The 24025-nt window shown below is 46.3% G+C and overlaps 1 protein-coding gene across 1 annotated transcript in view; it reads right to left on the bottom strand.

Moving 5' to 3' along the window:
• Positions 1-24025, bottom strand: part of GLI2 (GLI family zinc finger 2) — a 187633-nt gene that overhangs the window by 23513 nt on the left and 140095 nt on the right. The window contains exons 4-8 of the mRNA XM_058028387.1: positions 15717-15919; positions 13843-14034; positions 5444-5645; positions 3138-3351; positions 1481-1594 (exon numbers count right to left, since the gene is read on the bottom strand). Of these exons, the coding sequence (XP_057884370.1) occupies positions 1481-1594; positions 3138-3351; positions 5444-5645; positions 13843-14034; positions 15717-15919 (925 nt within the window). The remainder of the gene's footprint in view (positions 1-1480; positions 1595-3137; positions 3352-5443; positions 5646-13842; positions 14035-15716; positions 15920-24025) is intronic.

Here is a 24025-nt window from a genome sequence, read left to right as displayed (position 1 = left end):
CTGTAACACAACTTTCAGCACAGTCTCCTGCAGAAAAGGAATTTCTAAATTTAATTAATTCTTCTTGCTTAGACCAAAGTAGACACCCACTATATTCAGTTTTTTAATCTGTTCTCCTTGCCAAGAACGGGCTTTTACATGGTACCTTCTAGTAATTTCCCAGTCAATACTGAAATACTGCAGGATGTGGAACCTACATTTCTCTTGGGGAATTACTTCACATACCGCCTCATTAGGAACTATTAGATGATCAGTGTCCATTTTCCTACCCCTAATTTCACCTTGTTATTCTAATAAAATCTCATTGCATTACTTTAAACCGCTCCATTCAGCGCCAATTTCAGTGTTTTTAAGACCCAGTGGATAAAACCCCTGGAGCAGGGCTGCAGGGGTGAGCCAGGCTGGTGCTATCCGAGCACTCCCAAGCTGGGCGCACACGGCTTCGCACGGAGCAGCGCACAGAGGATGGCAGTGGTTGAGCGAGCAGCTGTCTGTCCCACAGCTCCTCCACTAACACATGCTCTGAGAAAGCAACTGATGGCTTTCAAATATTTTTTCATCTGCTGCAAGAAATAAACACATTGCCCTATTAGCCCAGGCAGCGGCCAGATTGGTTTTTCAGGGCATGTGATTTTGCAGCAGTGTGTAGATGCACTCCTAAACTCAAAGCTCCAGAGAGGTGCCTCTTTGCCCTAATTGTGCTGACTACAGCATGTTTATCTTTCCCTGATATGCTATCTTCATCAATTTTACCAGCCCCCTGATGACTGAACACGTTGCTGTCCCCATGCATCATGCTGAGACCTGCTCCTGAACCAGGGCAGAAGGAGAAATTTGTCATCAACTCTTCCATTCGCCTGACAATAACACAGCTTAATATTTCATGAAAATGAAGTGCCCAGAGCACTCCTGATAGTTTACAGTTGTGATAAAGGACGGTCAGATGGATACTGTCAGCCATTAAGCAGTTTGCAATCACAGGGCTGCAAAAAGAAAGCAAAGGCCTCTGGGCCCTTCTTGGTGTCAAATGTTGTGTCACCAGTGTAAAGGATGTTTCTAGGAGCAATTCCTTGCTGAATCAAGAAGTCGTCCTTTTTTTGCAAGCCTTCTACCTACATGCAAGTTTCCCTCATAATCTATGTTTGCTCTGAGACACTAATGCTGCTTGCTTTGCAGCACAGAAAACTCAGACATCATTTTTACATTATTACACTTGATATATTTGCTCTCTCTTTTTTCCTATCCAAGCACAGCAACAGCAAGCAGAGTCCCACGTACCCATGGAATGCTTCACTCAGTCACTGCAGCTCTGCCCCATCCCTTCCTGGGCTTTGTGCTCCAAGAGACACCTGCCTGCCTGGCAGATTTTGCTGCCTTGCTCCCAGCTACAACAAAAGATGCCAAGAGGATCATTCCCAAAGATGAGACCCAGCAGCTTGCTGCCTCAACCCCACAACATGGCTCACAGGAGGGAGGTTACCTGTGTGTTTGGGGACACTGGGGGCAAGCCCTCAACTTCAGTCTTGACTTTGCTGCGTTTGTTAATTACTGGATTGACGGTGCTGCTCACGGCCGACTCACTGCTCTGCTTGCTCTAGGAAAGAAAACCAGGCAAGAAATGGCACTGGGGTTTGGGATGACACACAGACAGTGGCCCACTTCCTCATTGGAAACTAACTTTAAAATCAGTCAAGGCTGAGCTTCAGGAGTGGCAGGGGACAGCAGGATTGGCCTGGGGTTCATATGAAAACCAGCTCATGAGGGTTTGTGCAAGACAGAGGGATGGGAGAGAGGGAAGAACCAAGGGCAGCCTCAGCTTCAGGCTCGCTGGTGAGCTTGGCCTCACCACTCCTGCTCTGTTTCAGTCCATGGCATAGCTATCAAATCCTTATACAACCCCCACCCAAGCCAGCTTTATTTCTCAATGTGACAAAATGATTTGCTGAGAAAATGAATTCCTGGGGGAAGCAGGGGGCTCTGGTTACATGTGAGGGCTCTGGCATGCTGTGTCAATGAAAGACTATGTGTGTAATTTGCTAAGCTCTTAAAAAATAAGAACAACTTCAGGACAAAAAACATCCCATTGTATGTGCATAAAATTGGAACATTAACATTTTAAATACTCTTGCTAATTGCTCAAGATTGGGCCTGCAAATTTTTGAACAGAGGCAGAACTCTTCCAGCCACATTATTTTGGTAGCCAGTTTTGTAAGGAGAAAACAAAACCAATCAATCAAATAACCTGCAATAACAAACAGAGTTTGCAGTGCAGCAGCCATGAGAAACCCTAAAACAATAAACTAGTCTGAAAAGTTCAGTATGATACTACTAAAACAACGATTTGAAATGGGTGTGACATATGCTGAAGTAAGTCTTCGGGGAGAAAAGTAACTGCAATTTAGACTTGGAAGGAATGTAAGTAGAAAGAAAAATGATTAAGAATGTGCTAGGCATATTCACTGACCCCAGTGCATGTGGAGGCCTTGTGCACACATATATGTGCTTGTTTGCTCACAAGTATTAGTAAGGATGCATTTAAAGTGTGGGATCTCATTCCTAGTTTTCAAAATCTGGCCCTTGGTTTTGCAAAATTTAGCAGTAAAAATTGACATCAGGGACACATTGAGAGAAAACCTACTGAAAAAGAAGAACAGCAAGTAAAATATGAAGAGGTCCTACACAGCATGCACTTACACATTAAAGATTAGGACCATCATCATGGTTCACATCAGTACAAAAAAGGAAGGAGGGATTGGTGAAGGTCCCAACAAGAAGCTTGGTTCACAGGTGTCTTTTTTGCAAAACACTACAGCAACTGATGTTCCTCAATTTCATAGGACATAGCATGTTCAAGGAGATTTCCTGCCTGGGATGACCTTGCATATTGTGTTCAATACTTTGATGGACCAAGGCCTTTGGTTTCTGTAAGGGTAGGCGCAAGGAAGGGAGATGGGTGCAAAATTTGTCTGTGACTAATTCAGAAACACTTGCCAGAAAAAAGAAAAGCAACATAAAGGCACAGTGTGAGTAAAAAAGAGAACTGCTAAAACTCCCACAACCACCATGAAGGGAAGCTCACCTCCCACAGAGAAGGTGCCTCCACTTCCACATGTGCCATGCAGGATGGCTGTCCCTACCTGGCTGGAGTCAGAGATGCAGTTGCTGTTGCTGCTGCTCTGTGCTGGTGATGGGTTCACGGAGATGACTGCCATGTGCTGCCGGGAGGGGAAGGTTGGGGATGGCTGGATCAGGGGAGGAGTGTGTCCAAAGGCTGAGCTCAGGCCTCTTTGCTGGGTCAGGATCTGCTGGTACGTCACGGGGTTAAGCGGGTGGGGGAAGCTGAATGCCGGACTGCAGCAACAGGAGAAAGAGAAAGAGAAATGATGAGGAGTTATTTTCAACAATATTTATCATATTAGCCAGTCACTGATTCAAGTTTGGCTTCTTGGAGACTCCAGGAACCAGGCTGCAATGCCCAGATAGATGCCTTCAATGCCAGGATAAGCTTGACTGCCTACTTTACTACATTTGACTTAAACGTACCTCAGCAAACTTGTGAATCATTTTGATCCAAGCATTAGACTGATCATGATTTCCTTGCTTTCTATGTAAAAAAAAAACCACAACAAAATCCCTTGGGAGTCCTTAAGAGGATAGAACTTGGGTAAATCTGGCTTTGCTGCCCCTAAGGCTCCTGAGTTTTCCCAGGCAGACCTCTTTTGCAAACTTGCAGCTTTGGGCTTATGCTAACCTGGATATGAAAAACAAGCATCACCTGGCTCACCTGGCACAGATTACAGCAGGGGATGAATAAGTATCCACTTAACATAGTCCAAAACCATGCAATTTACTCTGCATTCAGGTGAGGGGAGTGCTGGCTCAGGGGACTGCTGAAGCATGTCACCCTTCCTATGTAGGTCACTGGTTCATCTCCAATCTAGGTCAGCAGTGACCAGGAACACCACTCCCCCTGGCTGCTTGGGCAATGACTGGGGCAACAGGTCTGAGACAGGATGCAGCAGTGGGGAGCAGTAAAAACAAAACTCTGCTCTTGGAAAAAAGGGGTTCACTCCCAGGAGCAAGTCCACTGGGCAGAGAAGGAGAAGCACAGGAGATGCTCTGTAGTAACTCAAGATGAGTGATGCACGAAGCATAGACAGCCCAAAAATTGATTATTTGCCACCTTCAAGAAGTGGCTGCCCTAAACCTTTACCCTCATGGTATTTTCACCACAGAAACTGGCCAAGGTGTGAGTGTTCAGAGAATAGGGCCATAATTAGAAACACGCTTAATAACCAATTTTGCTTTTGGAGAGAGTATTTCATTCCTGCCTTTAAGATGCTGTTAAAATAACAACAAAAAGTCTTTTCATACCAAATTTCTGGCAGTTATGCTGCTATATATGTTACCCATTTTACAAATCCTGACATTTAGAATATATTTTTAGAACACCGAGAAGCAGTTCAAATTCTTTATTATTAATTGATTATTCCCTTGGAGGCTGAAAGTTGACCATTAGGTCAGTCCCTGGACTCTACTGATTTGTTAAAAATACCAGATAGTACTCTTAATATTTGAGTGTAAGTTGAGATGCCACAGGTATGTGCAGCTAATGACAACAGGTAAAAAGGCTAGAAAAAATGTGATTGCCAGATAAGAAGTTGCAATTTGTTTATGTCAGTCTTATGTTTGATTTTACAGTCAATTTCTAAATTATGCTGCTGGATAAAGTGACTTACATAATTACTGCTACACTTATTAATAAAAACATCTCTGTTTTCCCCCACAAGCTTTAAGCATGCATAATCTTTGTAACCCTTTGCTTTGCAATATCAGTGTTAATTAGATCTAACATTTTTGACAGTTAAGTAACAAAAAGAATAATAACATTGTGAAACTTGGGTGAAGCAATCACAGTAGGGATTGACAACAGTCAGCTAGCTGCCTAATGTAAGTGCTTTTTAATTAAGATTTGAACAAAACTTTACTCAAGGGTTTAGATTTGGTTTAAATATGCTTTTAGAATTAGGCTCTTCTATCCACCCAGGCAACATTTTTTCTAAGAATGTGGGCCAGCAATTTGGAGAGTACTTTGGGGCAATCTCTTAAATCAGAGTGTTTCTTAACCAAACTGCTCACAATGAGCATTTTTTAAGACAAATTTATTATCTGTTTCTGCTTGCAGGGACGCATGATCATACTGTAATTACTGGAAACGTGGTAGCCAATAACCCCAATCCAGCCAAAGAAACCCGACCCCAAATGCCACAAAATACCCTTCCACATGCAAAACCAGATGGGGGGCTTTGATTTACTATGCTACACAGCCCTGATGCACAAAAGCAGAGGCTGCAAGGAAGGGAAGCTCTCCCTTGCAGGAGGATCATCTCTTCTTTCGTGCGGGTGGTTCCTCAGCTGAATGGAGCGGATCCCAGAGCTTTACCTGATTGTCCCGGCAGATAAATGGCCATAGGAGCCACTCGCTGCTGAGCTGCTTCTGGAGTTGTTGATATATGCCACAAGAGAGTTTGGGGAGGTCCTGATCATTGTCTGGAGATCAATGCTGGCATCAGAGAGCGGGGAGATAGACAGGGCTCGTTTCCGGCTTAATCTCGGAGTCACCCGCGGGCTCGAAAACCGGGACACTGCAGGAAAGAGAGGCTTTGTCAGACAAGACCTGTGGGCTGCTCCCTTCCTGCAGGCAGGCTGGAAGTGCTGAGAATTGCTGCACTCATGACTGCTGCGGGGTGTTCAGGCCCCAGGAGCAGCGCAGGGACCCAGTGCCCTTTGATGGGAGGTTTCCCCTCTTCTGGGCGCTGAATCACAGGGGTCAGCAGCGCCATGAATGCCTGCTTGCTTTGCTGTCCTCAGGGGAAACAGAATCCTGTCCATCACCCCCTTCCATGGGCACTAAATTAACTTAAAAGGGAGAAGGCCAGCAAGGTTTCCATGAGTGCAGCCCTGCCTGTTGACTTGGTGTCAGGAGCAGCAGGCCAGGGGAGCTGCACATCCAAGCTGGGTGCCCATTGCAAATGGTGAGTGTGTGCCTGTGCACGGGGGGAACAGAAACCAAAGGAGCATGAGCACAATGCTGACCAACCAATTAATGAAGGAGGCGAGGCTCCAGAAACCCTGAAAGTAAATTAAGAGTTTTAAGAAAACCAATTTGGCAGCTCAGGCACAAAGTTCAAGCTCTCCCGCTCTAAGGGGACCTGCCAGTGCCTGGACCCTATTAGCAATTGTCAATCATTCAGGCATGAAGTAATTTCCAACCCTGCCAGGCCCATTTATGGATCTGCAATACATGATGGGTTAATACTGTAAAAGTCTGGCATCTCTCAGTGTTTCAGTACCGCTAACTGGAACTACTGACTTCACCCAAAGGAAACTCTGCCGAGGTCTGACCCACCTGCAGATCTCTGGGGTGGCGTGGATGGGAGTTGCAGATGGGCCAAATCACAACTTTCTTCAGTACCAGGGTACCACATCCAAACCCTGCCTGGAATGACTCATCCCTCCAAAGCAAGCAGTGTTTGGCTTGTGTATTAAAAAAAAAAATATCTAAGGATGAAATATAGCACTTGGCAATGGGTCCTGGCTGGTAATCCCTGCCATCCACCCAGGGATGCAGGAGGGCTCAGCTACTCCAGTTCCTTCCCTTGATGAGCACAGCAATGTATCACCACCTGACTTTTGCAGTGGTGGTCTCTCCAGAAAGCATCCTATGGGTTTATCCTATTAAACACTGTGAATAAAACACTGAACTGCCTAGACAGGCAGTATGAGCCATTTTCCTCTAGCTGTCTGAAGGCACCGATTTTGGATGCATATCACCAAATACAAGCCTGGCACTTTGTAAGAGCATGAATTTTCTGTCCTGATGACAGTGCTGGTAGGTGAGAGGCTGACTGGGATGTAGAAGGAGGTAAGATGGGTCCTCCTGGTGTGATCAAACCATTCATTGTGCAAATGAACTAGCCTCAGCAAAGGCTGGCCTGAAAGGGTGAAATGGAGACTTCCCAAACTTCACATCTGGTTCCTGAAATCTGAGCCCTGCCAGAGCCTGGAACCAAACAACATGAAAGTTGCTTGGGCCTAGATCCTCTGGCCATCCTTAATGGTCCTCTGGCCATAAGGAATCTTGATTCAACACATGCACCACAACCTGGAAAGACCTGGGTGCTCTTCCCAGTCCTCTTCAGCCACACCTCTTTGAGCAAGTTGCTGCTTCTTTCTGTGTCCCTATTTCCCAGTGTCATCTATTTAGATGAGCTCCTTTAGACAGGGATTGTATTTTATTCTGTACAAACTGCACCAAGTGCGATGGGGCCCCATCTCAGATGAGTTGTCAGGATTTCTGTCCTACAAATAATATGCGTATTTCCAGATATAGATATTGTTTCCTGCATTTGCATTCCCACAGTCTCCTCCTTCTCTAACAGAAGGAAGCAGGCCAGATTTGACAGTCATATTTATCTCTGTTACTCCCACATCTCAAGGGAGATCTGTTTATTAATGTGCCACTTCCCTTGATAAATTACTAAATAGAAAGAAAAGCCTTGTACTCATTTCTCGCTCTTCCTTCACATGATTTATGCTCACGGTGCTGGATCAGCCATTGGTCCCCATTAATTTGCAGAGGGAAGAAGACCTGATGTCCAACAGAAACCTGGGTTTTAGCAGTGCAGACGATGTGGGCACTCCTCCCTGCTGCACACAGGTATGCCATTTTTCCCCATGTAAAACTCCATGGAAAGCTGTCAGATTATCAAGCTCTCCTGGGAAATCTCCAGCCCAAAACCAGTAATATGCATTGTGTTAGTGTCCAGTCTAATTTAGATCCTGCAAGTACTGTGGGCTGTCTGAAATGTTTGATAGCAGATCCAATAGGTTGGGCTCATGCTTTACACGAAAGCCTCTCAGGTCTTGCAGGCCTCCACAGAAAGCTGTGACCTAAAATCGTGCTATGGATGAACAATTCCTCTCTTCTTAATGACAGCCTGCCCAAGGTGCCTGAGAAGAGAATCGTCTGGGAAACAAAAAAGGAGTTTAGGCACATGAAGAAATGCTCACTAGTGCATTTAGGAAGAGAGAACATTTTAAAAATTGTTATTCAAAAGCAGATTAACAACACTGGGATTGTTCTAAATAATAAAGTTTGCCTGACCTGAATCTTCTGATCTGAGGACATGGAGCAGGAATGTTAAATGGCAGCAGGCAGCAGCAGTGGTCAGCATTTGTGTGGCTGTACATAGGAAGGGGTTCAACACGGGCTGACTGACAGCCACTGGGGCACATAAGCCAAGTCCTCTGCTTCCTGAGGTCCAGTGTTGTTCCAAAAGAAAAGCCACACACAACTGTTCAGCAGGGACTGTGCCCAGAGAAGTAACTAAAGGCGGGTTCCATTTTTCAGACACACAGATGGAAAGCTTTGGGAACATTTATCACTAACACTCCTCTCTCCTCTCCCCTTTCAAAATGAACAGGATTAGTTTAAAGAATTTTTTGATGGTTGGAAAATATGTTGGGGGAAGTTCCCCAGACAGCTTAGAGCTGGGAGGAAAGTCCAGATTTCTTTGCTAGAAGGAAACAGCATTCTTGGCACTTTCCTGCGATGCCTATGAATTATCACATCCACAAATTGCTCAGAAACTGGGATACTTCTCCCAAATTTAAATTAATCCACAACAGGCCAGTGATAACCAAATGGTCAACTCTTACATGTGGCAGCTTGTGGACCAACTGTGGTGCCTGATCCCAGGGCCCAAGAGCAGGATCAGATCCCAACTTCGTCTGGGAGGTGGGAGCAGAGGTATCCTGCTCTGACCACTTATGCGGCCGTGGGCTATCAGAGGGATTCTACAAGAGATGTTTTCTTCTGGAGCAAGAATTCAGACCTTATGTCACACTAGGGATAGTGGCAGCAAAGCCCTCCTGAAAGGAAACACCAGGTGGGAGCTCCTCTGAGGCTCCTCCAGGGTAAGGAAATTTCAGGCAACCCTTTACAGACAAACATGCTGCTGTGTCATGACAGCACTCAGGGGTATCTGCTCCCTAACAGACGAGCCTGTGAGGCACATGGGCTGCAGATGGCTCACACCCTGCCTGCTCCCCTCCCGCCTCACTGAAATCTGGCCAGAGCCACTGCTTCCCCTCCATCCCCTGGCCAAGCCCCAGGATAAATAGTGTGTTATCAAAATGGTCCCCCTTCCTCACCATTCACCAAGAAAACTCCATCCAAAGTGTACAGAAATATCCCCCCCATTCCCATAATCAAATTAAAACCAAGGGTCCCATAAAAACACAGGATGGTCCCATAACTGATAAGCAGCAATAAACTACAAACACTCTTTGTGTAACCAGTTCCTTATTCCCCTCTCTCCTTCTGCAGAGGCAACACACCTCTTTTTTAGACTGCAGCAGATGCTGGACATTTGTTCTGGCACCAGACAGTGCCCTGGGACCCTTCTTTCTTCTCTCCATAGGCCGATCAACTTTGCAGTTCAAGGAATACTAATGCTTCCCTCAAATCCTAGCTGAAAGACAAGGCTGCATTCTTCTACTCCCAATCCACAAGGTAACTGTTTAGTCGACTCAACTTGCATATGTAAATTGAATTCTTTAGAAACCAGAGTGCAGCAGGATTCCAGACACAGCACTTATGGGGTGCTCTGGGACTTTTTCTCTCTTCTGCACATATTTTTCTGGGGAGGAAAACAGCACTGCTGGCTAGAAATGGGTGGGAAATTGTTTCCCATTCTCTGAACCTTTTCTGAGATTTCAGCAAGTTTCCATTCTATGCTGGGACAAAGAAAACAACCAAAAAAAAAGAAGTCTTTGAGAGTTTTTAAGGAAGCGACTACAGGGCGCGCCGTCTGCCCAGAGTAGCCAACAGCTGGCTTGGTTGGGAAGTCATCTGTGATCCAGCACATCCAGCCTGCAAACCAGGGCTGCTGTGCCTCCAGCCCCAGGGGAAGCACTTCCTTCCTAGGTCCCCATGAGGCTCGGCTCTCTGCTTTTGTCCTGATGGAGCAGCTGCTCCACAGTTGCTCTCTCCTGCTGGAGAGAGTCCCGAGCTCACCTCTCCCAGCCACGGGCCTGCAGTCACCACCCAGCTGCACTGCCAGCCCTGCTCCTTACCCTGCTGGCTATTAAATAATTTCCTTCAAGGAGAAAGGCTCCAACAACACTGACTGAAGGAAGCTGGTGAAGCTGAATCACTGTTTGATTTGGGGAAATAAAGTCCTGCTTTGTGATTTGCCCACATCCCAGGCAAGTGTGCCAGCTGCTGGCCTGTTGGCTATGCTGCACTCAACAAAGCCTTTTACCACATAAACTGCTGATTGTGAATCAAGACATTTGTGACACCATTTGTGGCACCAGGCAGCAAAACACAGGGTAGGGATCCCCCCTCTAGCTCCAGAACTGGACAAAATGGACAGCATTGCAGGGTCATCCCTGCTATTGGTAACTGTTGCACAAACACATCTATACAACCCAATCACACTCTCAAAGCTCTGCAAAGTGATGGACCTAAAGATGATCTCTAATTTCCATCCTGGCATTATTTCAAGATCTGGATCTTGTTCCTAAAGCTGCTCCTACTCCACTCACTGGTCTCCTTTTTCTTCGTGGGCTCCAGTGATGAAATGGCTTTGCTTGTGCAGCACTTTGAGATCTGCTGGTGTACAGGGCTATAACAGCAGCAGCATCAAGTCAGTGTGGATGGACTCCTCTTGAGAGAAAATGTCTCCTCCTGAAGGGCTGAGGGTAATCACAGGAAGCCCTGTGCCTAAGGGAAAAAGCAGCTGCAAGTACTAAACATGAAAGTGGTAGCCATCTCCAGGGTCATTGTGTTTCCCACCAGTTTTTCCTGCCTCAGGGATGCTCTTGCACAACCACTCTGTCACCTGGAATAATCCACTATGTAGTATTACTTCTACAAAAGAAATACAAAAGATTGTTTTGGTCTGCTGAATAGAACCTGTAGACAGTCTCAAATGTACCCCATCAGCAATGCTATGACATTGGAAAGTGATTAACTTTTGATTTAAAAGTATAGGCTTTCCAGAAAATGGGATTAAGCCTAGATTCAAATTAGACTCTTGGATTTTGAGTCCTTGTTTGTATGAAGAAGTGGAACAGGAGAAGCAACTGAATGGTTGTTTAGTCTCCACTGGGACTGGTCTGAACACCACAACAATCTGGTACGTAAAACTTAAATCTGGTCACTGCTTCATCTTCTAGCTGTACACTGAAAACCCAGCAGAGATGCAGCTCTGGGCGGCCCAGCTCAGTCACCATGTGAACACTCATCAGACCTGGCACAGGGATGTCACCAACAAACTCCAGCTGACATTCATATCCTATTACTTTTCCTGACCTTAGACATGATGGAGTGAAGAACACTGAAAAAAACATGAAGGCACTCAGAAATTCTCTGAGAAATGCAATTACAGGAACCAGAAAGACACAGGTATGTGTCTGTGGAAGAACCACCATAGCCAGTGTCCACAGCTCCCAAGGACCAACCTGCAGTTGTTTGGAAGTGATGTGACACTGAATAGGCCAGATTTAATATATGCTTATCTCCTGCTTTTCCTTTTGCAGGTGCCAGTGTTATCACAGATGAATGATGGTGCTGCATGTGGTTTAACAAGAGCTACCTGCATTTTCAGCAAATAATTCTTGTAAAGTTTCTATGTTCCCAGGCTGGGAAGAAAAGGGCTCTCTGAATGACAGATGCAGTGAGGTGATGACTCACTGGGGGTTTATGCATGCTACTGATATTCTTGTCTCAGAAAAACACCATAAGAGGATGCTTTATTAAATTATCTGTTCAACTATTTACTTAGGCCCTGCTGATTTAAATTTTTGAAATAACTTTCTAAAAAGAGAAGGAGACACTGTCTCCTCATCGAGCATTTCAGAGCCATCCATTTTACTCTCTGCTTTAATAATGTACAATTCTCTCTTTTCTCTGGGTGATGGATAAACCCAGGCACATGGACTGGTACTGGACTGGTGCTCCTTTACACATTCTTAAAAAGCAGTGCCACATTCTCATAATGTTTGAAAGTTTCCATCTCACACAGAACCCACGTGAAGGCCCAGAAAAGGCTTTCCAGTTAACCACCAACAAAGCTTTTCACAAAGGTCATAACAAATTCTTGGTGAGCCCTGGCTCTGCAGTGAATCATGGTTATGAGCTTGGCTGCAGGAAACTGAGACCTTTGATACATCATTCACCATAGAGCTGTTTTCAGGAGAAGGCAAACAGTATGAGAGTCTTCTGCCAAGGGGAGTATCTCAGTACCTCAGATAAAGACTGATCTTCAGCAAACCACGGGATGAGCATTTTGGTGTGCTGGGAGCCAGCCTGTATCACCATGAAAACAGTCGTGTTTGCTTCCCTCACTGGTTGTTTATCTGGCACTTCAGTGAGGCACTGCTGGTCAGAGATGGACTAATAAGGAGGCAAGGAGGAGGAAGGAGTCTTGTTCATGAGCCCGAGGAGAACTTGGCAGGGCTTGTTTGCACCCATCTGCTATAACCACAGGCATTAACCCTTGGGAGAGAATACAGAGCAGTCTCACTGACCAGCTGCTTTGCAGCAGTGAAGCCTGAGATATATTTTGGGTGTTAGAGGGCAGGATGATACCAAGGAGCTTGTGCTCTATCTGACTGGGATCCAGGTTCCAAATTAATCTAGGAATTGGCAGCACAAAATGACTGTTCAGGTAAAACTTCCACAGCAGCCACAGATGAGAAACTGTTTTTCCATTAGAAGTATCTGTAAACTCCCATCACTGAAAAGCCAGAACAGCTTTTATCATTCTAAACCAGTCACTCTATGAAGCAGAAAGACCACGAAGTCTTTCATCTTAAAAGCTCAACAACAGAAACTTTGAAGCGGTAATGAAATGATGCAGATCCCCACTCCAAAACTTGTAATGGTCCACAGGCAAATCGGAAGACATCCCAGGAAACAGATGCTGAATCTGAAAGTTGAGCTGAGATTTCTCCTTCTTGCAGCAGAAATAATCCTCACACTGCCCTCTTTAATATCTGTACAACCCAGTTCTTGCAAGATGTAGCATGAAGTGAAAGACGTTTCTAACAGCTCTAAAAATCATTTGGACCTCATATATGCTTCCAGACAGACTCTTCCCAGGGCAGCAGACAGGCCACATGGGTGACTCAGCACTACAGTGCCTAACATGACTCTGTTTCTTCTTCATGTAGCCAGGAGAGACAGTTTTCTGAGTTTATAACACACAAGGCTATCACAAATACCACATTCCTGCTTTATTTAATTTCCTTGCTCGAAGTACTGTTTTATTCTTTCCACTGTGTCTCCCCATTCAGATATTTTCTCTCCTTGTGGACCTGAGAGGTCCTAACCAACATAGAACGTTCACTGTGCCTAGCAGAGCTTTGCATGTACATGGCCCAACTTCACCCCAGACACCAAGCAGGCAAAACACAGGGTGGGATGGGGAGCTAGACATGCAGCCCATCCCCAGGCACGCTCTGGTCACCCATGGTCAATGCAGCAGGACAGCAGCAATGCCCAGCTTGCTAGACCAGCCCATCTCCTACCCATGCTGCAGCCATACCATCCTCCCTATGAGAGCAGAACATACCTATTTTAGTTTATGTATATTTTATATATATGTATCTATGGAAGGAGGTGACCTTTTAAGCCAAAAAAATAGCGAGGCACCCCAAGGTTCCAGCAGGGCAGAGTGACCACATTCAACAACCTCCACCTGGAAGGCAGTCCCATTCACCTATCCCAAAATTTCAGCCATGCCAGGAAAAACCCAAGCTGCTACTCACCATCGACAGGGCTGAGGTAATCGTGGAGGTGGGCTGTGCTGGCTGCTCCCCCGCCCTGCATGAGGAGGTCCCCGTAGGGGTTTGGGTGGCCGGCCATCAGCGTCATTTGGTGGTAGTAGTCAGCAGGGTTGGCTCCCGGTGGTGGCGGGGGCAGCCCGAAGAGGCCTCGTTCCTTCAGGTGCTCGTGAGCCACTGTTGGAGCCGCGGGCGAGGAGAGAAACATGGGGAGAAGGTTCCCAGTGCAGTGTTAGACCCTGGCGCTGGCGGCCCCGGCTCCCCCCGCGCCCCCCGGCAGCCCCATGCGCACGGCTCCGCGCGTGACGTGCGCTTGGGCGTGCTTCTGTGGACAAAGGAGACCAGGCTGGGGCCTCTGCATTCCTCCATTTCCGCAAATTTATAAACAATCTCTCGTTCCCCCTTCTAATAATCCTCCCGTTCGGACGCGGCCAGCACCCCTGGGAGGGGGGAGAGGGCCCAGGCTGCCGACAGCAGTAACCCTGTCAGCATTAACATCCCTGCCTATTAGGAAGGAAAGACAAATGCAGCCCAGTTCCCGATATCAGCGTGAGGAAATTAAAGCCAAGGTCTAATGCATAGAACTAGGTTTAGTGTCTGGCAGCATAAAACCATTTTGGCTGCCAAAGCCAATTACACTCACTTTCTCCCAGCTGTAATTTTTCAAACCTGCCTCCCTACCCGCTTGCCCCATTAACTTATTTACCACCACCTTAAACAAGGGGAGAAAAAAAAAGGAAAAAAAGGAGGAAAAGAAAAGCAACCCAAAACGCAATGCCTTTCTTCCACAGCAAACAATGAAACTGGTTTTGGAAGGAGAGGACAGGGCAGAACACACACAAACACACACAAGCCATCAGACTCTCTCTGGTGGGTGCCTGAGAGTTCGAATGACGTTTCAAGGGGAGGGAAGAAGAAGACATATGCATGTCCCCATCACTATAGTGATGTTGTTTTAGCTATACAGGACAGTTTTATGCTGCCAGACACTAATCCAGGGTCCTTGTTGCTCTCTGGTGCACTTTGCTTTGCAGTGTTGAAGGGCTGCTGGCCCCTGCAGCAGCTCAGGAGCCAAGGGATGTTGGGATTTGCTGGGCATGCAGAGACCAGGTCCCCAGCTATTCCCTGGGCACTGAGCCAGCCACCTGCAACTGTGTAATGAAGCTCTTCTGATGAAGTAAGGCATGACTAACACCTTGCCACGTGAAAGCAGTGTTGTGCATTTTCCCCTTTCCCTGCTGGATGTCTTTGTCCCCAGCTCCTCAACATGGGGTCTGATAGGGCTCAGAGAACATGATCACCTCTGCCTGCACCCAGCACCAACTCCACACGCATCCTTGCCTTCACTGAGGGTTGCTGCAGAGCAGCTCAGGAGTAAGGAGGAAGAAAGCATGGCCCCTTGCCTTCACTCAGCAGCCACACTGACCCCAGACACAAAGCCAACAGGGGATAACCCAGCTGGCTTTGTCTCCTCTGTAACATCAGTCTCAGCCAGGCCAGGCAGCCAGAACAACTGTGACCCTCTCTGGGGAAAGCTGGGTCCCAGCAGAGACATAAGAACAGGGAAGCTCCTAAGAGAGAAAGAGAGCGCTGCAGAAAGGAACGTACTTTAAGCAAAATATTTATAATATGATCCAGCAGTAATAGCTATTCTCACGCTCTGCTTTCTCAGTGCGATGATGCAAAACAAATGTGTAGTTAAAGGGGGAAGAAAAAAACCAACAAAAAGAAAAAGAGACAGCCCTCCCACTTCAGAGAGCAGCTGCAGAGTCTTTGCAGCTGTAAATCCCCGGGTTTTAGGGAATTTCAGTCCTGGTGAGCTACAAAATCGCTGCAGTACCAGTAGCAGAGTGTCTTACCGTCGGCAGGGCTGAGGCCCCTGGCAGCGGAGATGACGGAGAGCGTGGGGCTGCTGTGCACAGAGCGGAGGTAGTGCTCCATGTGGGGTGCCACGTAGGGGTGAGGGGGGCTGAAGGGAGACTCGCCGGGCCCGGCAGGGTGCGGAGACAGGCGGATGAGGGAGATGTCGGAGATGACAGGGCTGCCGCTCAGAGGAGGAGGCCTGGGGAGGAAAACAGAGACACGCTGTCACTCACAGCCACCCCGAGCAGGCACAACTGCTTTCTGTCCTGCCCCACCACCTTTGCCCACAAGAGAGGAGTTCAAGCATGTCATGGGACAATCCTCTCTTCTTGGCATACACAGAGTCTGAAGTTCCCAAGCTTCCTGTGGACATGCACCAGTATTGCACTAAATATGTATTTGTGCAAGGCGGCTCACCCACACTGGGCCGCTGTGGAAAGGGGCATGAGCTGCTTTAGGCAGTGACTGCACATAGAGCAGGCATGGAACAGACCCTGTGCTGGAGATCCCACCCCATCTCCTTGCACAGGGAGGCTGGCCACACAATGATATTTGAGGCAAACTTGGGGTGTGCAAGCTCCTTGCTGCCCCTGGATATCCAGATGTTTAGTGCTGCCATGTGCAGAAAGCCCTAGACAGGGCAGTGTGTGCAAGGATGGAAACGCTGCAAGGAGAACTTATGTGATGTTGGGCTGTGCTTTGCTCAGCCCAGCACGTGTGGCTTGGTCTCTGCTGGTGCAGCAGCCCCACCTCCTGCTGTCCATCATGGCCAGCACAAACCTCCTTGACAGGTCGGTGGTACGGTTCAGAGGGCAAAAGTTCATGAGAGGTTTTACTGCATGCTTTCTGGGGGCCGCCTCTCTCAAATCCCTCAGATCTTCCCCAGGCCAAGTGCTACCTGAGAATAAAGTCAGTAAATACTGAGGGATTCAGCAGGTAACAAAAAAATGTCACATGCATGCTTTAGTGCTTAAGCAGTTTTTTGAAGGATGAACAAGGATGGAAGAGAAAGTCTGCAGACTTCTCCAGACACGTGTCCTACTGTACCCTCCAGCCTCTTAGACAAACCACAGAGGGTGCAAAGGAGAAAAAGTTACACACCCTGACCTGCGAAGCAGAAAATCTGAGCTAGACACCAAAGGAGGCAGAGCTGTCATTAGGCAAAACAAAAGAGCAAAATCTGCTTTGTATTAGCTCTCTCTGTACTGACAGAGGGCTGGAAGCAGAGCTGGTGTTGACACACAGGTCACAGCAGGGACAGCATTTGTCCCTGACTGGGTGCTCTGGCAAAGCTGAGGGAGATGGATGTGCAATCCATGGGGCTGCACCCTGAGCACAGAAGACAACGGGGATTTGGAGGTCAGGGATCTGGGATGTGGGCTGATCTAAGGGAGGGTACTACAAAGGCCCTCCACTAAGACTATCCAAATATGCCATTAGTGAGTGCGTGTAAGATTTGTCTCTCCATGCACAGACAACCACAAACACGATGATCTGAGCAGTTTCAACACGCCACCAGCACCTCAGGATCTCAGTCACACCCTGCCTTATCAACAGTTCACGTGCATTTTAATTTATTTGTAATACTTGCATATCAACAAAACCACACAGAAATGTAATATAAGCTTTGCAGACTTATTCAGCAATTTAACAAGCATGTTTGTCTTTGTTTGATCTTCTATGTGTTTCTCGGTCTTTCTGATAAATTAGTAAACCTTGTGGCTTTTTGAACACTTTCTGCTGATGGGTAGTAAATTAAATGCCTTCTGAAATATTTATAGTTCAAAGTACTTTCCTGTAGCAATGCACTCTGTGGCTCGGTGGTGTGAAATACCAGGCAGTGAAAACCTGTCACACACAAAGGCTTTGTGGAGATGCACAGCCACCAAAACAGGTGGCTCATCAGAGCCAGGCCGGGGTTTTGCCAGAGCAACACCCACCAGCATCGACCCTGTTTTCTTTCCTGACACTGAAAGACGAACTGATGATGGCATGGCTATTTCAGCCCTCACAACCTCCCCACCTGTGTTGCCATGGCCTTCCATTACCAAAATTATGGGGTGACCAGAGTCACTCCCCGGTGCCTCTTGCCATGACGTCAGCCGCGGCGGCGGCGAGCTCAGGAAGCTGCACCGAGGCTGCTGGGGCTGCTTTCTGTTGAGGCTGCTAATAAAGGCATCCGAGCACGGAGCCGACCAATTTATTTCTACCAGGGAGGAGGGAGAAGTGAATCAAAGTCTCTGTTCCAGATTTAGTTTCAATTCATTTCTAATAATCTCCACCGCCTCATCTGGAAAAAATGAAACAGGATTAAAAAAAATGATGTCATTAAGAAAACATCTGACTAATTTTTCTTCTGACGAAGACTTAATATAAGTGAGGGGCGATGTAAATTAAAAGCAGCCCCAATCTTCCCTGGGCCACAGAGCCTGCCTTAATACATAAGCCATGAAAGAGGTTTTCTTACATATACAATAAGTTCCCTCTTTCATCAGTACTCACAGCTTCTCCCAAAAGGGTTGTGAACTTCTTTGATGCAGTCCTGGAACTATGTATTACCAGGTTTACGAGCCTTTGGAGCCTCTGCTGATCAAACTGTGAGGCCGACATCTAAAATGCGTATAACAATATGAAGGGTTTGCTGTTCATTTTCTCTGTGCTAAATTAGGCAGAAATGCTGGAGTCCCTCAGAATAGGAAAACTCCACCCTGAACAAAGAGGTAACACTGGGAAAAAGATCAAGAATTTCCCCAAAATGCATGCAGCTGGAAACGCAGCTGGTGTTTGAGCATGAGGTTGGCCCTGTGCACAAAGACTGTGCTGGAGAGTAGGCAGCTCCTTATGGCTCTGCTTAAAGCCTGTCCTTGCTCACTGGTCCATCTGTGGACTAGGACAGCCATACTCCCATCAAGATCTGGCTCCTGTGAGCCCTCCCAGGCAGAGATCACCTCTCACTGTTGTACATCTACAATTCTAGCAAAACAACATCCCACAGTGCAGCATGTTGCAAAATAATGTGGCTTCCAGGAGCTGCCTCCCTAGAACTCACTCAGCCAGCGGCATCCTCTGCTCCTAACTCCCCAAAGGTTTGATTTTTTCCCCCGCTTTTTCCCAACTGCATTGTTTCATCCCACATTGAACCATCACACTGGCACTGCAACTACACAGGGAGAGGCAGCTGTATCCTCACAGGTCTGCTCCTTGCAGAGGAGACCATCACATCCTGCTCTTTAGAGGCAGTGGATGAGAGATGAAGCAGTGCAGGGGCAAGGCAGCTCTGTCCCCATGTCCAGCTCACATCCAGGGCATGCAGGGCTCTCCATGCCCATGCCCCAGACCCTGCAGTGGGACATCCTTCAGCTTGGTCTGGTGAACCAGCAATGAAAACATGGTGCCAGAGCTGTGTTCTTCAGCCTGTCCATAGAGCTCTCTGTCCAGATCTCTGCTAGCCATGTAACTCCCCATTCCTCTCCTGGATCCCATAGATAGCATGAGGAAAACGCCCTACCACCAGAGGGAGAGCTCCTGGCTTTGCTGAACACAGTGCTGTAAAAATGTTGCTGTCTGCAGTGGGATGAGGGATCTCACCTGACCACATATATATCTGGAGAAAGTGGGATTCTGGATTTCAAATAGGCTAAGGGAATTGGGTGTCCAAACACCATTAAATTTAATGTGAGCCAGGGGCCTGTTTTCCCTGTGGCTCCCGCAAGAAGCCCAAGCTCTATAATTAATGCTCAGGATTTGCAGAGCAATTTGCATCTCTGACGAAGCACGTGAGCCTGGATTCATTTCCTCCCCCACCCAGGAGAGGCTTTTCCTTTGCTGCTCTTTAACAAGGGGAGACATCACCTGATGCCACCTAAGAGCTGCAGGGCCTCATGGTGGTGCTGGGGGCATACAAGCTACTAAAGGCTTTACAGAGCAGGTCTTCACCAGTGCAGTGGATGACCCTTCTGGGAGAGCAGAAATCCTGGCACAATTTACCAGTCTTCAGCTGCCTGAGGAGCAGAACTGTGGGGCTGTGGTAACGCTTGACAACAGAGAAACACCATCAGCAAAAGGAGAGATACCAGCATCTGAGACATGATACACACTGCCTGTGGGACACTGGGAGACTTCTGGTGGTTTCCTAGGAGCTTGTCACTCTGTAACAGTCCTTCATGGGGGAAAAGAGATTTGTTTAATTTTCTAGCCTCTTGGGTTTTGCTGAAAGGAGTGACAGCTCATCTGAAGCACTGCAGTCTCATCCCAAAGTCTGGGGGAAGGAGCTGGCAGTTTCCTTTAAAAACCAAGGCAAGGAAATCTCATCCCGTGGTTTTCAGTGAGGCAGAGCACCATTCTCCTGTGCGTGCCTTGGAGCCTGGCAGGTGCTTGTCTTTGATGCTGCTGCTGGATGCAGTGCTGAGACAGAAGCCTTGTGGTCCCATGGCAGAGGAGCAGCATCCTCTCTGAGGAATTGGGCTGGGCTCCTGGGAAGAGAAAACCTCAGGAACTGGCAAAACCAGTGCTGGCTGCTATGAAAATGGCCTTGGGGAGACTTTTTCCCACTCTCCCTCAGTGGACATGTATCAGCAATCCCAAAATCTCACGTGACAAAAATGAGGCAACATCTTGCCACTGCTGTGAGCCTGCAGCCTCTGCAAGGGGCACTCAACAATGAATGTAACAGTTAAAGAAGTTGCACATTTCTGAAATAATCTCCATCAGTTAAATAAACCCCGGAAAAATGTAGACAATTACCAAGCACTAATGTTCCATGACTAGTCTAAATTAATACTTATGTGACAAATAAATTCATTCTGCAGAAAACAAAGGGCTGAATACTTTTCCATACGCTTAATGGAATATGGACACTTGAAGGCAATTGTTTTGCTCCACAATAAAGAAACGCATAGCTGCTAAACAGACATAGAAGCAAGGAACAGAATTACTCATGGGGAGGGGTATCATACTCTGGTAAAGTTTTGTTATTTAAAAAAAAGCTTTTAAAGGCAACAATCATTTTTAAACTCCACTTTTAAACCCCACAACTTCCTTTTGTTTTGTTTTACATAAAATTTCCTAGCCTGTTTCTCCAAGTGCTGTGTACCCAGAACACCACCTTTGCCTGAAGGAGGAAAGCCATAAAGACAACTGAAAAATGGACTGCTCTCATGGCAGACACTGTATGGACGGGATGCCAAAGCTGTATTCAACAGGAAACCTAAAATGCCCCAGGATTCATGCTAAATGCTTCAGTCTAAACAGCTCTCAGTAGCCCCTCAGCTTCACCTCTGTTTATTTCTGATTTAAAGTCCCTTACAACAGGAAGGGCGAGAGGTCGCAGCAGTTGTGCGGTACCCCGAGGATCAAACCCCGCGAGGTCCCTCAAAACAAGGTAACTTCCAGAGGTCAAACCTGGGCCACGACTATCAAATTCACATGGCATTTGATCATTCACACAGATTTCCCTCCCCGCCGTGTTTTCAGCCCGGAGAGCGGAGGATGTGCCGCAGGAGCAGCGCAGAGCTGCCTCGCAGCCGCCTCTCCGCAGCCGCTCCAGGCATCGCCGGTAATGAGGCGATGGGGAATCGCTCGCTCTTCCCAGCTTTCCCAGTGCTGCAACAAGTTGATAATTACCCAGTAAAGTGACCTGATGATCGAATATAAGACTATCAACTTGGAGAGCCGGCCTCTGTGTCCCTCTACAAAGAGGTCAAGATGGGGACTCCAGAGACATCACTGCTACCTCCCAGACCCTGCTCCATCGGGATGCACAAGTAATATTTCTTTCCCCTGTATTTATGAGCTCTAAAATAAGGTTAATATTTTTTTTTTCATACTCACAAAGAGGAATATATAGAAAATCAGAGCTACCACAGCTAATTCAGCAGTTAATGCCCTCACTTATAAGATGTTATAGAGATTGTGAAGCTGAACAAATGTTACAGCTTTTCTGCAGAAATTTAATGGGTATGTGCTTCATGGAGTTTGTATTTTCTCTTTTCCCCTCAAACATGTCTTTGAGCAAAAAAAGGAAGCATAAAAGTAATAGTAATAAAAGGTTTATAACAATAAAATATTGATTTTAAAAGGTATTTTTATCAACACGGGTAAGTTCCCATTAGATCGGTTTATAGATGGAATTGCTAAATTCAGCATTGCAACAAGACTGTATGGCAAAAGCAGATGCTTTTTAAAAAGATGAGCTTTAAGTGCACAGCAAGGTTTGGAGTTTTAATAGTAGGAAATAGTAATTTCTCCCACAGTAGAAATTAAAGAGGGAAATCCTATGGCCAGTGTTGCATTAGCCAGATCAGGTAACTGTGGTAATTCCATTGGGCCTTAACAGATAAAAAACTCTGAATATGACATCTCTTATTTGTGAATGTGTGGTTTGGGCAGCGCTTTGAGAAGGATTTAGGTAGACACTATGAAAATCCCACTCCACAACCACTGGCAATGGTAGTTGTCATGCCTTCAGTCTAATCTTGTACTACTGAAATCAAAGAAAACTCTGCCACCAATGGGAGGAGCAACAAGAACACGTCTCCAACACAACTCCTATGATTTTCATCTACACAGTATCGTAATATAAGGTACAATTTCTTTACATGATTATTTTTTCCATGCCTTAGACTTAATGCTACTTCCAGCATGTGAGTAATTTAAAATCCTTGTTCCAGGTAAGAAAAATAATTTTTTGTTACAAAAGTAGAAAAAAACAGTGGTAAATATCTTTCATTTTTCCTTTTGAAGGATGATTCCATAGATGATTCCTGACTTCAATCCTATACCTAAAATATCTAAATCCAAGAACAAATCAAACAACCTATTTGATTTCACCTGATATATATATTATTTTTTAATAATGAAATCAAAACTGTTTTGGTTTAGAGCTTGCAACCTTTTTTCATCTAAGTTCCACCATAAGTTAACAACGATTTCAAGCTCACAGGTTGTTGGCAGCCTCAGTGGGGACAGGAGCAACTTTTGGAGAGAGCAAAGTTGGGAGCCTGAGCACAGGGATTGGTTCTCAGATTAAAAACTCTCCTGACCACACATGGTATCTTTTTGCATTTGCGCTGCATTTATCACAAGGGTCCAGTATTGGCTGACATTTGTAGTCACAACTGCAACACAACAACAATAACAATATTTGCTTTTAAAATGGAAGAAAACCGCAAATTTTTATAAGTAAGGTTGCCCTCCATTATACAACACACAAAGAAGCAAGACATCAAAGGTAGAAATTAGGGTTGATATGGGACCTTCAAACCCAAATCAAATTAGTGTCTTAGGGATAGATCTTTGATTTAAGCTTAATAGTGGTGATTTTTTCTCGGATTGTTTTATACTTAATCAGCCACACAACCCACTGTGCAGACATATGTTCCAAAAGCACATCAAAGCAAGTAAACATTCTGTTTCAGATCCTAATATCCTTTTTTTAATCTAATTATCTTACTTACATGATCTTTTAATTTAAGTTCTGAAAGCCCACCTTTTCACACAAGCTTTCCTTTAGGAATGGAGGTAGAAGGATGACCAGCTCAGTTCCTGTGAGATACTTACCAAAAAAACTGCACAACGAATAAATCAAAGCACAGCAGATGAGGCTCTAAGATAGTTTCTTGAGAGATTAATGATGAAAGCCTTCAGAGAAGCGTATTTTAAGAAGGGAAACTTCAAGGAAGGTAGCTGAGGGGGAGAGAAGGAAGAAAAGTGAGAGAAAAGGCATGAAGGAAAGCATGAATAGAAGTGTAGGAGCCAGTGAAAGGAAGCAAACCTAAGGAGCAGTGGAAGCCTGGAGGCATGTAAGCTTCACGTTGAAACCACCATGCATGAGAACTTGATTCCAGAAGTCACAAATTTTGAGAGCTGGGGTGTCAAAACACTGCAGGGTCAGGGTGGGGAGGGGATGAAGGCTGGGCTGTGGCATGGCTGATTGAAGGAGCAAGTCAGGTGGGAATCAGTGGGGAAAAAGACAGGGAGAGGTGTAGACACAGACCAGATCCTGATGGCAGAGCTGAGGGAGATCTGAGAGGAGCCAACACTGGTGTGGGGATGTGGGAAACGGGTGTCAGAGAGATGTGTCAGATGTGACACAACCATTTCTCTGCATCTCATTGTTTTCCCTTGGGACACATGTTGAGGATATTAGCACTTTCAAGTGAATACTTTGCTTGTAGCTGTGAAGAAATTGGTCTTGGGAAAACAAATGGAAGTGCATGTTTGTGGGGAAGAAATCTGAGTTCTTGAATCCCTGCCCAGTGTCTTCTTCCTATGCTACTTTTGGGTGGAGGCTTCTCTCCCTTAAAAG

The sequence above is a fragment of the Melospiza georgiana genome, chromosome 7 (assembly GCF_028018845.1).
Source record: "Melospiza georgiana isolate bMelGeo1 chromosome 7, bMelGeo1.pri, whole genome shotgun sequence".
NCBI lineage: Eukaryota > Metazoa > Chordata > Aves > Passeriformes > Passerellidae > Melospiza > Melospiza georgiana.
The sequence above is the reverse complement of the archived record's forward strand: the minus strand, read 5'-3'. Positions and strand labels throughout refer to the sequence as shown.